General features: G+C 46.1%; 1 protein-coding gene across 5 annotated transcripts in view; it reads right to left on the bottom strand.

The window, feature by feature from the left end:
* CATSPERE (catsper channel auxiliary subunit epsilon) overlaps positions 1–14,189 on the bottom strand; it is a 129,714-nt gene that overhangs the window by 22,879 nt on the left and 92,646 nt on the right. For all 5 annotated transcript variants that reach the window (XM_053301908.1, XM_053301918.1, XM_053301926.1 and 2 more), the window contains 6 exons: positions 13,480–13,555; positions 11,273–11,325; positions 7,051–7,095; positions 2,859–2,889; positions 2,696–2,772; positions 1,197–1,296 (listed from right to left, as the gene is read on the bottom strand). In XM_053301908.1, coding sequence (XP_053157883.1) covers positions 1,197–1,296; positions 2,696–2,772; positions 2,859–2,889; positions 7,051–7,095; positions 11,273–11,325; positions 13,480–13,555 — 382 coding nt within the window. The remainder of the gene's footprint in view (positions 1–1,196; positions 1,297–2,695; positions 2,773–2,858; positions 2,890–7,050; positions 7,096–11,272; positions 11,326–13,479; positions 13,556–14,189) is intronic.

Below are 14,189 nucleotides of genomic sequence, written 5' to 3'. Positions count from 1 at the left end.
TGGTCATATGGCAGCCATGTTGTTACAAGTTAGGTTAGTGTGTGGAGGTGTCATGTTACAAGTCAAGTTAGTGCAGCTTAGCCCGCTCTCCCTGCACACAAGCAGAACACTCGCTCTGGGTGACCAGATCAGCAGTCCACCTGATTACTGGCTCCGTCACAGAGCTGGTAGGGACAATGGGGATCAGGGGCCACCTGACCCCCAGAATTTCCAGCATGCCCCACGCAAGTGTGTGGGGCATGCTGGGGAGACCCCAGAGGCCAGGAGGCTTGATGGAGCCTCCTGGTCGGGGGTCTCTTTGCGAGTCGCCGTGGCGCAGAGATGCACTGTGGCATCTCATGACCCGAAAACCTGGGTTAGCAGAGCCCTCGCTCCACTAACCTGGGTTAAGGGGTTTTTTTAGGTGGGCTAGCTGCCAGAGAACCACCGGGCTTGCCCAGGTGCGCAAAAGCAGGCTGGGCTGCATTAGCTCATTTTTGCGCAGTCGTGTGAATCGCATCAGTGATTTCCACTACTTTTTTAAGTGGGGCAAAAAATCTACAATGTAGAAAATGTGAGAGCCATTTTCCATTGTGCTGACCTCCACACATTTTCTCACTGCTACGAGGGCCCCTTAAGAGAGATGATGTCCCTTCTTAAGAGTTCTAGGAGGAAAACACTGTAAAGGGCTGTACTTCCCAGCACTCTGTGCACACTTTCTAAGATGGTGTAGGGGTTCGAGTATTCAGCGTTGACTGAAGCTTTACACAGGCCCAATAAACCATAACTCAGGGAGCTGCACTTAAGGTTGATGTGGGCCACCATTGGCCTCCGGGCCTTACAATGAACAACACTGCAATAGGTAACTGCAGATAAGCAACCTGATTTTACACAGCAGTCACAACTGCAATATCGGCACTCTAGTGGGATTGGGGAAATTAGCATTTCCCCAGGAACAAAATCTGTGCTTTGAGTGTTGGAAAAAAGCAATTTTGCTGCAATTTTCCTGCAATGCTAGTGCTAACTGGATTTGTCACACCACATGTAAAACAGCTGATCGTTCACTGTACTAAAAAGCAATTATAAGGGATTATGTATTTTAATGTTTTCTTCTTCTGTGGAAGAAAATTGATACAAATGCCAATTTTCAAGCAATATTAAAGCTATATACCCACATCTGTATCATATAAAATATACAAATTTAATATACTATTTACGTCTTCCATAGTCGTGTTGTAAGAAAAGTCTTTTCTGCCATTAACCTCCCACAAGACATAGTTTGCCTCAACGGTACTAATACGCATCTTGTCTATATATCTGAAAACAAAAGAAATGCAGTGTATTATTTTATACTAAACAGTAAAAGCATACCAAGGATCCCCGTCCACTTCTGATTTGGCAAACTGTCACTCAAACTGATTGCTTCAACATGTGTATTCAGAGTTTGATCACCATCTAACCTTTGCCAATGGAGCTAGGAGGGCTCAGTTTCCAACAGAGAAGAGTAGGTAGAAGGAGAGCACGAGCCTTCCCTTACCCACACTCCTGCTATCTATTGTTTTCCCCTCAACAGTAGTTACAGATCCATGTTCATATTGCAATTAATAAAGCAGCAAGTGAGGGAAGGGAATAAGGGTCCCCCCCCACCACCACCGCAACCAATACTTCTCTGCTGGAAATCAAGTCCTAGTCCTGCAAAACAAACTGGATGCAGCCCCTGGGCTTTGGGGAGACATCTTGGACGTGAAAGGGATAGTTCCCCCTCAAGAGAGGGAACCATATGGGTCAGAGTTTTTTGAGATGAAAACTCATGCATATACAGTGCTGGTGTTGAGGGATGGTAATCAAGCAATCAGCAGTATTATGGTTCTTCTTTTTGTAAATATATATTTTATTTTTATCCTGCTCAATGCTAAAGAATTGGGACAATTTACAAACTGTTCCAATTTGTTACACATAACTAAATACAATTAAACTACATGATTAAATGTTTTGACAGAATTCCTTCCTCCTAATAGTTCATCTTCTTCCATATTTCCATGGTCCTCTGCTGCCTTTCCTCTCTACAAGGGATGCCTTTGCACATAACAGCAAACCGCAGGTCCAACAGACCTATGGTTTGCCCCCATTCCCCACCCCCAAACACTCCCAGATGACCCCAATGTGGAGTCTGGGAGCCTGAAAGTGGGAGGAGCTGACTGCACAGGCTTCCTCCTTCTCATGAAGGATAGCCACGGCAGCCACTTTGAGAAGGACCCTTAACTCCAGTTTCAAATGCTCCCATCCTTTAGATGATATGATGCCACTTTCTGATCTGAGGTTTTGGTGACAAAACTGGAGTATAACTGAGGGTTCAAATTCAGGTTTCAGTTCAGAAACCTCAGGTCACTTTTCTTGTAGAACTGTGGGTTCCCACATCCAGACAACCACAAACCTGAACCTTTGGCATGGTTGCCTCTGGTTTGGCGTGATGTCTGAAGGTGGCCTAGGGGAACATCCTCCTGACCCCAACATGTATTTCCTCCCAAGCTCTTACCCTTGATTTGTCAGTGAACCTCATCCTTCTGTCACCTACCCAACCCTAACCCTCCAAAGCTAAAAATAAACAAATAAATCCCAATCATGCCATATAATGAGGAGTTGGAAGAAAGCCCTAATGTATAAAGGCTTCCTAATTATTTTTTCTATAGGTCCACAATGATTCAATACTACTTACAAAGCAAGAAGTGGACGAAATGGCAGAGCATAATGGACTTCTATTGGGCAACCGTATGACATGTCATAGTCTACTACCTAGGAGAAAAGGTGGTTTAATATAGATTTTCTTTTTTCTTCCACTGGCATAAAAAGCTAACTAAAATTAAGTGTGTAATTCTTACCACGTCTTTCTCTTCATGCCACGTAGATTGCCTATTGTGGGGTGGAGAGCAAAAAGAGGATTTCTCAGCTGTAATTCAACTTTGTGGGAAAATGTTGGAACTTTTTAATCATGCAAACTGATATGGCTTCATACCCTCTGGAAAGTATTCCTATTCAGCAGTTCAGTAACTGCGGTATACTGGGGAGAGCACCTTCTTCTACATGATCCCCACCAGACATTAAGATCATCAAGAGAGGTCCGTCTCCATATACCATCAGCTTGTCTGACAGTGACGCAGGAGTGGGCCTTCTCTATAGTCGCTCCTGGGCTGTGGAATACGCTCCCTATAGACATTCGTGGCTTAACACCTTTACCGGCCTTTAAAAGAGCCCTTAAGACACACGTTTTCAGCCAGGCTTTTAATAATCTCTGAATGTTTTAAATTCTTAATTGCTGTTTAAATTTTTTAACTGTGGTGATCTTTGAATGTTTTAAATTTTAATAATTTGTTTAATAATTGGTTTTATTCAGTTTTTATTGTGTTTTTTGTAAACTGCCTAGAGGCTTTGGAATCAGGTGGTATATAAATAAATAAATATTCCCTTGCCATCAGCACTGAAGAGAATGAAGCTGTTCTGTGCCCAGAAGGAAGGAGTACAATTCGAAAGCCAGGTGTGAGTCCATGAAGGTATGCCTTCACGAGGCTGAGGCCAAAACAGGATCACTACAAAAGCCAATGGCACAAAAAGGAAATGCAAATCAGCCACTAAAATACAGGGTTCTTTAACCACGGACATAAAGCGGGCTAAGCTTAAACTCGGAAGGAAAAATCCAAGTTGTGTGTGAAGTGCTCCCAAATATCTCACAAGGACTCTGGACGAAGTGTGAAAGTACACACTCCCTTATGGGGGAGATTCAAAATAAAAGCTCCATGTGAAAAAGCTCCAGGAGGTTTCACATACTTACAAAGGATGCCCACCATCAGTGTAGAACAGTGTTTCTCAACCTTTTTGGAGTCAAGGACTGCTAAATTCTTCGTGCAGAGTTTCAAGGACTGCTACATTCTTCATGCGCAGTTTCCCAGACCAGCAGTTAGTAAAGGGGTTTCAAGTTTGTCTACCTATCTGTCTGTCTATCTATCTATCTATCTATCTATCAGACTTTTATACTGCCCAAAACTTGCATCTCTGGGAGGTTTATAATTAAAATAATATAAGCATTAAAATAATTAAATTAGGAATCTTTTGCAAACATGGAATATTAGGGGTTCTCAACCTTGGGTCCCCAGATGTTGGTGGACTTAAATTCCCATAACCCCCAACCACAATGGCATTTGGCCATTATGGCTGGGGATTGATTATGGGAGTTGAAGTCCACCAACATCTGGGGACCCAAGGTTGAGAACTACTGAATCTAAAAGCCTGGGTGAACAAATATGTCTCCAGTATGTCTTCAGTATGTGTGGGGTGGAGGTGCTTGTGATTACTCAATGGAGAGGGGATGTTGGGCCATTAGAAAAATTCAAAAGCTGCATGAGGCCAATGAAAACAACACACAAGCAAGCTTTTAAATTCCCCAAAACTCTTCATCAGGCTGGATGTCAAGCAAAGCAAAAAGGAAGTGAGGAGAGGAGAGCTGAGCAAGTTGTCAGTAGAGCCCGAAGTCTACAGTTTAACCCTCTCATGATGGAGGTGGAGTTTTAGCAGGAGTTGTGTAGTCGCAGGGCCGGATCAAGACAACATTAGTCAGGACAACGCAGTGAAATTAATTTAGTCATCTCTCATTTGTGTCAATGCTGCTTGGTCATGATCACCTGGCTTGATCTGGATCCTGCTCTTAGATGTGCACTTTGTGAGGCGGATCTAATGAAACCCACGCAGCTCCTCCAAAACTCCTTAAAAATGGTTATATGGCAGGTGTTGGGGATGAGTTTTTTTAAAATGGTGAAAGAAAATGTGAAGAAGAGCGGCGGGGACCTGGAATTAAAGGGAAGGGGACGATTCTGAGATGGCGCGGGGTGTTGTAGTGGTGGATGCCTCGTCTTCCTCGCTGGGGAGACGAGGCACTGTTCAGGGTGGGCGAGGCAATGGTGCACCAGACCACGTTCAGAAGGTCGCCTGGGTCCAAGAGCTGCCACTGCTGTGCTTGCGCACCAGGGTGTAGCAGGTGTTCCCCCATCCTCCCTCACAGCACATGCCTCTGTGCCCCCCTCCCAACTCCCCTGCATGTGCCAATCACACCAGTCTGCCTTTGGGGCCATGCAGCTCACGTAGTCCCACATGCTGACCGTGCATAGCTGTGAGGCGAGCCAAGGCAGCCCTCCTCCCTCCCTCCCCCGCTTAGCTCTCACTGCGGCATGATCCCGGCCAGAGGCTGTCCCCCCCACCCAGCAAGGTCATAAAGGGGTCCACTGTCTTCCACTGGCGGTGCAGAACAGGGGGTTATAGGGGGCCGAGGGACCACAATGCCCCACCAATGCAAGAGGGAAACCGCGTTCCCTCTCAAGGTGCCTTGGCCGCAACAGGCAGCTGGTTTTAAATTGGTTGGGATCGGACACGAACCGCGCTGGACATCAAATCCCCAGGATCACTTCATTCCAGTGCCATTCATCCAATGACCCTTTTGCATGAATGCACAAAATGCTATCTTGCTTCTCCCCCACACCACACTGCCTCCCTCCGCCACTTAGCCCTCCTTGGTACGCATGCTTGCTCTCCCTCCTCTGAGGAAGGTCCACCTGCACTCCCTTTCTGCAAAGCCCGAACCAAGGAGGCCCTCCTCCCTCCCTCCGCCACCGCTTAGCCCTCAACATGGCATGATCCCGGCCAGAGGTTCCACCCCCTGGCAAGGTCACAAAAGGGACTGCTGTCTTCCACCGGCGGTGCAGACCAGGAGGTTACAGGGGGCCGAGGGACCACAACACCCCACCGATGCAAGAGGGAAACAGCGTTCCCTCTCAAGGCACCTTGGCTGCACTAGGCAGCTGGGTTTCAGTCAATCAACCTTTGGCTGCAAACAATGAACAAATAAGAACCAGCAGCCCTTCAAGTGGCGCTCACTGCCATATGTTTTCCTCCATGCCCCCACACCGCATACAGTTTGAAGGTGTAAAGATAGGGAATAAGATAGCTGTAGGAAGATCTCAGCAGCACGTGGAGGCAAGGCGGAAGCAGGGTCCCACGCCTCTGTGATACTCCTCCTCTTCCTTTTCCATGCCATGTGCAAAATTGAGGAAGTGAGTGCCTTGGTTGCAGCTTTTTTGGGGGGAGGGGTTGACTCCCAGTCAGGGACCAGCACTCAACCCTTCGTGGACCGGTAGCGGTCCAGGGACCAGTGGTTGAGAAACTTAGGAGGCCACATACAGCGTTTTTGGACTCTACTGCCATTATCTGTGATTGCATTAATGCAATAACAAAGCTAGACGAGAATGAATGTAGTATGACCAAAGGAAACAATTAATTGTCTGAGTAATGCAGACATTTGTCTTTAGTAGCATAGTCTCAAGTGGGGCATAGTGCAATAAGATCCACCATGTTAAAAGAAGCAGAAAGCAAGCTCCATACATTCATTTTACTTATAACTTCTTTACTGTTTTTTTTGTGGATATAAAGGAAGCTCAGTACCTCAAAAAGTGTTTGGCCTTCTTTTGACCATTATAGCAATATTATCGCTCTGACATTATGTGCTCTGAAGCCCTGCTCCTTATCCACCATTACAGTATTTGTTTGCAGAGACAAACACTGTGTTTTTGGAGAGATTCATTTCAGACAGCACTTGCTGCCTGAAAGTGTCTGTTCTCCCTTTCTCTCCCTCTCTGGAGAGAGAGAAAGGGGAATAGATGCTTTCAGGCAGCAAACACTGCCTGAAAAGGATAGGCAAGCACTCGCTCGGGGCTCCTGGTAGCCCAGGCGGGGGGGGGGGTTCATTTGGGGCACACCCCATGTGCATGACATCACATGCATGAGACGCTTTCAGAGGGGCCGCCGGACAGGGCTGGACTCAGGCCGCCGCTCGGCTGGCTCCGCACATTCTCAAAACAGTTTTCTTAGAAAACGAATAATAAGGAGAAATTGTTCCCTGTCCCCCAAGGGCTCACAGCCTGGAAAAAAAACACAACCCCACACAAGGTAGATATCAGCACAGCCACTGGAGGGATGCTGTGCACACTCTACATTTCTATCCACTGCCTGCACATTGTACAAATTTCTTACTTGGGTATAGTGAAGTTAAAGTGCTCACAAGTTGTTGGTCTCGTGCTGCAAAATTGAAAAAATGGTTGAGTAAATATATGACTTATTTAACTTTTTGAAAATGTAAAGTAACAAGCTTAGCTAAATGAGCACTCATGGACACACTATCATTTCCCCTGTCTTTTCCAAGGCATCCAGAGACTCCTGAGTAGATCTTAAGGGTGTCTCTGTACAGGCCAGTTTATAGGAGTGGAACATTACCCATACTCTACTCTGCACTTGGGTTCAAATCACACTGGTCCCATACACTGGTCCCTCTAAGGTGCGCGTGTGCACTCACTCTCCCAAAGGCCCCCGCACACAGCAGTTTTGTTTTGCTACCCAACCCATCTCCTCGGCCAGGAAGCATTGCCCCATTTCTCTCTCTCCCTAGCCAGGTTCCTGCTGTGCGCCACCGCCTCTGCCTCCTCCTCCTCCTCTCACCAGCCGGGCCTTCTCCTTCTCCTGTTCTGGCTGGGGGAGAGGGAGGGAGGTGGCATGCTGCGACCAGAGGAGGACAGGAGGAGCGGGGCGGAGGGGGGGGAGAGGGAGGGAGAAAGGAAGATGAGAAGTGGCCAGGAAGAAGAAGGGATGGAAAGCCGGGGCGGGGAGAGACCTCTGCCAGGAGCTCTCTGCCCTCCCCTGGCTGACCATTTCAGTGCTTTTTAAGTGATCTTTTTTTTTGGTAAGTAAAACTGCTTTTCACATTTTCTTAGAAAGCAAGAAATGCTTTCTGACCCCTGCAGATCATTTACAGCTTTCCATTCAAGAAGCAAACAGTAGCTATTTGTATGCTAATGCCTGAAAAGCGTTTTTGCAATCCTCCAGCAGGGAGTAGGCAGTTAGTTACTTCCTGATTGTGTCCAGCCCTTAGTTCTGGGTGTGGCAAAGTTTCTCATTACTCATTATGGAGGGAGATCGGATATGTGTGGGGCGGTCTGCAAGTAAAGTAAGCTTTGCTCTCCCAAAGTGAAAGAATGGGCATGTTAAACACTGGAATTTCCAGAACGGCTGTGTTCATTTTTCATATGTTGCTTTGGTAAATTCAAACCTAAATTCAGTGGTGAACAGATGATTGAGTGTGTGCAAATTGTTTCTGCGTTGTGTTTAAAACTTTAAAGGAGACAGACAGAAGTAGAGGTCATGGGAGTACTGAGGGCTGGAGAGGGGGAAAGACTGTGTGTGTGTGTAGACTGTAGGTGTGTGTTTGTAGCCTGTAGAGGGAGGTGTGTACATCAGAGGGATTTGTGTGTCTGTGTGTGTATGTAGAGGGAGGTGTGTGGGGTGGGAAGGGAAGGAGTGTATCAGAGGGAGTTTGGTAAATGTACCTAGGTGCATCTCAAATCAAAATACTAGAAAGGAACTTTGGAGAGCAAACAACTCAGCAGCGTCTTTAAAGCTAGGCTGGAGAGGAAGAAGAGTGGCAGCATGGAAGGAAGGCTGGAAAATAAAAAGAGCTGACCAGTCAGATAGCAGTGTGAAGACTGGAGATGGTTTGTGCCACACCCACCATTACCTAACTGAGTTGTTGGAGCAGGGCTTTTTTAAGGCTCTGAGAGAGGCATGGGAGCAGAATGCTCATTTGAGTCCCTCCCACTTTCTTCTTTATGGCTGATGTACTACACAACATTACATATGAATGTAATATTTGCACAGTTGTGCAAGAACACTGCTGTGCAAGTGCAAAAATGGCACAGAGCTGTATGACAGTGCAGCCGTTATGCCGCTCCCCGCCACTGCGGGGGGGCGGGATTGTGCACTCAGCCCCCTTGAGGCAAGCATGGAGGCCGCCATGTTGGAGTTCGTCACGTGAAGCAGGCCAGCTAATCGGATGCTAGGAGCGGCATTTTAAGACACCAACTCCATAGAGCTCCTCCTCAGTTGCTTAGACTGAGCAGCCCTCCCTGGCTACTCAGTGAGGAAAGTCTGGTCGCCGTTCGTTTGGGGCCAAGTAGGAAGTTTTTGGGTCACACCTGATTGGCCTTGCTGTGGCCTTTTTTTGTCTACTTTTCACTGAAACTAATTTAGGGTTGTCACCTTTTGATTGGTCACTTGCTGATGAGTTCAGGTTAGTTTAAGTGTATTAATTAGTGTTTGAATGGAGGACCATATAAGGAGAGAAGGCAAGCCGAGGAATAGCCCTTGCAGGTTTTGTGGCCCTTGGGCTGGGATCCACCCTTACTCGGGGGCAGGCCAGCACCCACCACTCAGGGTTTTGTGGCCTGGGTGGGTGGGGCTGCCTGACCTCCCCTCAGTGGGGTTTCACCTCGTGGCTGTTGTGATGTTCAGATTCTGTCCAGGCAGAACGAACACTAGGGAAGTGCAGAACTGGTCTGGCAGTCCGACGGTTCGGTCCAGGGGTTTGTGATCAAACTGAACCCATCCTGGTTCTGTCTGGACCGGAACCAAACCACCGGTCCGGTCTGACAGGTCTGTAAATTATTAGTTTTTAAATTTTTAAAATGAAAAAAAACAAAAAAAAAAAAAAACCAACCTACCTGTAGCCCCTTCAGGGGGCTTGCTGTAGCTGCGGGGGGTAGGTGGGTGGTGGGGTCCGTGAGGGTTCCCCCTCCCCCCGCCGGCTTCCCTCATCATCGCCGTGAGTGGGTAAATGTAGTGTTTTTGGCCCTTTCGGACATCTGTAAAGGTGAGCGCCGCACATGCGCAAATGCCCTCTGCAAGCCCTGGCATGGCCTACGGCCCCACAGAGGGCATTTGCACATGTGTGGCGGTGGCCAAAATGGCCACCGCTTGCCTTTACGGAGGCCTGAAAAGGCCCAAAAGACTACCCCCCCCCCCGTGGCTACAGCAAGCCCCCCCGAAGGGGCTGAAGGTAGTTATTTTTCATTTAATTAAAAAAAAAATTGCAGACCTGTTGGACCGGGGGGGGGGGTTGATGGGGGCTGGATCAAACTGGCCCGGTTCCGTGCACACCCCTAATGAACACCCAGTCTGTCAGCCTCTTTATGATACCTTAGTTGGGGTAACTGCACTCTGAATTGTCATGCCTCACTGCAGGATTTGTGTTATCCAAATTAATAAAAGTGTCCCTAGTTCACCCAACTATACGTGTCTTGTTTTTATTGGGGCCTGGGGGTGCAATATATAATGGCTGCACTGTCATGCAACTCAGTATGGACAATTTTTGCACTTATGAAACAACATAAGAGCAGCCCTGCTGGATCAGGCCCAAGGCCCATCTAATTCAGCATCCTGTTTCACACAGTGGCCCACCAGATGCCGCTGGAAGCCTACAGGCTGGAGTTGAGGGCATGCCCTCTCTCCTGCTGTTATTCCCCTGCAACTGGTACTCAGAAGGATCCTGCCTTTGAGTCTGGAGGTGGCCTATAGCCCTCCAACTAGTAGCCAATGATAGACCTCTCCTCCATGAAGTTATCCAAACCCCTCTTAAAGCCATCCAGGTTGTTGGCTGTCAACAGATCTTGTGGCAGAGAATTCCACAAGTTGATTATGCTTTGTGTGGAAAAAGTACCTCCATTCTTGAGCAACTGTGAAATCATTACATTCAACTGTGTGCGTAACATTGCGAGTATGTCAGCCACTACATCCTGTGTCAATGTAATAACTCAAGACACTGAAAACCCTTTATCCTGGGCTTATAGTTTAATAGATTACTGCCTTGAATGAAAAGGATCAATCTGATCATTTCAAATACCGAACCACACTTTGCATGGGGGCCTTCCATGTATAGGGCCTGGGGCAACTGCAAAGAGGGAACTTTAAGCTTCACTTACTCATAAGTAATTTTTCTGTACTTTGTGTGTGAAAGGTTTATGCATAAAGAACAGCATGGAAAAAATAATGACGGTAAGGAGTGGAAATTTTGAGACATTTTAAGAGATACAAAGAGATGTTTTCTGAAGGTCTTAAAACTCTGTCACCAATCAAGTACCCCAATTGTCATCCCCCCACTCTTTAAAAGGCCAAATGTTGGTTGAGATTAAACAAATAAATAAATCTAGTGCATAATTATGCATGTTTAAATTGTGCTGAAATCAATTGGGAATATGCATTTCTCTATGCTGACTGTGGCCTATGTATTTTGATTTGTGATGGGTAAAAAGGATTTTCTTTCCATACTTTAACAATAGAATTGTTAAAACACAATAATTCTACTGTTCTTGTTTTATGTGAACTTTTGTTTTTGTCTGTTAAATGAAGTAAAAAACAAAATTTTACTTGCCTTTCAATGACCAGGCTTCTGCTTGGATAGCAACCAACACGTATGTGAGCAATCTAGAAAAAAGCCCACATTAACAACATAGAAGTAATTTTACTCACACACACATATACACCTCTCCCCAAAGCCAGTACAAATAAGGAATTTCTATACCCGCAGGCACCACTCAAAGTGCATAAATACTAATCCAAAATAAAGGTTGTGTTTGAGTTAAAGTATAAGAAGTGCTGTGGCTGAGGATGTGTATTGTGATAGTCGTGATCTTATCTGATGGCCTCAGGCAAGCCAGGATTCTTTCAGTCTTTCCCACTCACACAACCCTCTGTAATATTGTAAACCTCCCAGAGATGCAAGTTTTGGAAAGTATAGAAATATTTTAAATAAATTAATTAATTAAAATAAAATAAAATAATAATATGGAAATATTAATATTGAAATTATGTAGGAGGTGGCATCAATAGATAAATATATACAAGAACAAAAAGGGAAATATGCAAACCAATAATTATGAAATATAATCCTGATGCATTTCAAACCTCCACATTCCTCTGGGCATATGAACACATCCAAGATATCACCTCCTCTTCAAAACAGATAGGGACCAGTTGTTAGGATACCAAGAGGAAGGGTGACCCAGCTTTCCTGATTAAGCTCGGCAAGCCAAGACCTCTCAACCTTATTCAACATAATATATTTATAGGGGACAATAAAACACTCACTATTAAGGAGGAAATGACAGAAAGGCATCCCTGGGACTGGGAGTTAAGTCTTTCAAACCTCCCTCATCTCAGAACTGAGCTGCAGAGTTCAGAAAGTAGGGCAGAGATTGCCTCCCCTTGAGACCTCCAAGAATGATAATTTACAAGAAAAGCAAAGTCTCCCTTTCTGCCAAGATTGCAGAAATAAAATATTGTTTAACAGAGATAAATGTTTAATTACCAGTGATAAGTGTAGGATTTTTAATGGAGTTTTGTTATTGTTGCTCATAAGCATAGCACAATTTTTTTTAAAAAAACTTAAGTGTTACTGTTGGGGAAAGCAGATCTATAAATTCAGCAAATGAAATTGCATACTTGTACAAAATTTTACCTCAATCAGAGACTAAATTCAAGTTCATAGTTTACAAGCATGGTCTAATGAACAATAGCTTACCTCTTTTTATACAAGATAATTTTTAATGTCACAGTTTAATTGTAAGATTCTGCTCATTACCCTATATTTTCTAATTTATTCAAACTCTACCACATGACAAAGAATTCTGAGTAATTTGCCTCCACTATAAACTGTGAGTATACTTTCCCCTTTAATAAGCATGGCATAAATGTGTGAGTCAGGGATGGAGCTATAATTGAGCAGATGTGTCCTAAGAACATGCACCCACCCTGCCTCTAGAGCTGCCTTGCCTCTCCCCCAGCCACACGGCCACTCCTGCTGTTGTTGCCTCCAGTGCCTGCTTCTACGGCCACTGCCTCCTCTGCCCACTGCCACCTCTCCTCACCCTGTCTACCTTTGCTTTTCCTTCCCTTTCCTCCTCCTCTGTCTGCATGAGGCTTGGAAGTGCAGGCAAAGGAGGAAAGGGAAAGTGTCACCTCTTCCGTCTGACTTCTCTTTTCCTCTCCTCTCCCTTTGCTTGCACAATGCTTGAAAGTGTCATGCAGGTGGAGGAGGATGAAGGAGAGGGAAAGAGTCTCTTCCCTGTGTCTGCCTTCTCTCTTTCCCTCTCCTCCTCCTTTGTCCATATGAGCCTCGGAAGTGCTTCCAAGCCTCGCATGGGCAGAAGAGGAGAGAGAACGAGCCTCCTCACCTTGTCTGCCTTCCCTCCTCTTTCCCACTGTGCTTCCTCTGCCCATGAAATGCTTGGAAACGCAGAAGAGGTCGACAGGGCAAGGGTAGGTGGAGGCAGAAGGGCAGCAGAGGTGGCGAAAGGTGAGGGGGCAGTGTGTGCTTTGCACCTGCTGTTCCTGGGCTCATCAGCATGGGTGGGTGGGGCTCATGCATGGGGGGCTGTGCAGGGGGCATGCCGGGGTGTGAACACAGGCCTCTCCTGTGCTGGCTACTCCAATGGTGTGAGTGTAGTAATATGCCAGCAACTATGATCAAGCTAGTCTTAAATCAACTTATTGGTTGCAGTATTTGTTCAGACAATGCTTTATGGATTCTCTATATTTGTCAGTTTATTTCATTAAGATTATTTATTTCAATAAACATACCCTGCTCTTTGATATACATGTTTTTCCAGTTGAAGAAGGTTGCAGTTCAACTGTCATAACACCACTTGATTTAAGCCTATATAGACATGAACCCCACAAGAAAATAAATAATGTAATCCACATATTGTTTAAGATCAATCCATAACAGAATGACTAGAATTACTTTTCATTATACATGCATCTCATTTTTTCTACTCTTATATTACTAATATGTGTGAGATTTGTATGGAGAGAACACTCTTAATATTGCCTATGCAACACTGAAATCAACTTCCATATGCTTAATCCTTAAGATAAACAAATTTACTAGAAATCTTTTGAGAAAGAGAGCTATTCAATGCATGTAGACATTATGTACAGCTAGCTAGGCAGAGCATCTGTGCCTCTAGTTTGCCGCAGCCGTTTTCTCCACACTCCCCAGCGCTTCCAGCCACCCAGCTGCCCACCCTCCTGCTGGTTGCCTCAGTTGCCACCTCCCACCCGCCGGCCAGCCACCTCCCGCTGGTGGCCGCCTCTTGCCTACCGGCTGGCTGGCTGACCCACCACTTCCTCCCACAGGCTGCCGCTCTTCCTCCCGGTGGCCCGCCCGCCCACTGCTTCCTCTGGCCTGCTGCTGGCCGCCATCGCTGTTTTCTTCCCGTCGGTATCCGGGCAGCTGCTCGCGAACTCTCGCGAGAGCTGCCACACATGGGATTAGCCATGGGTATGTC

The sequence above is a fragment of the Hemicordylus capensis genome, chromosome 1 (assembly GCF_027244095.1).
Source record: "Hemicordylus capensis ecotype Gifberg chromosome 1, rHemCap1.1.pri, whole genome shotgun sequence".
Lineage (NCBI taxonomy): Eukaryota > Metazoa > Chordata > Lepidosauria > Squamata > Cordylidae > Hemicordylus > Hemicordylus capensis.
This window is presented reverse-complemented; position numbering and strand designations above follow the sequence as displayed.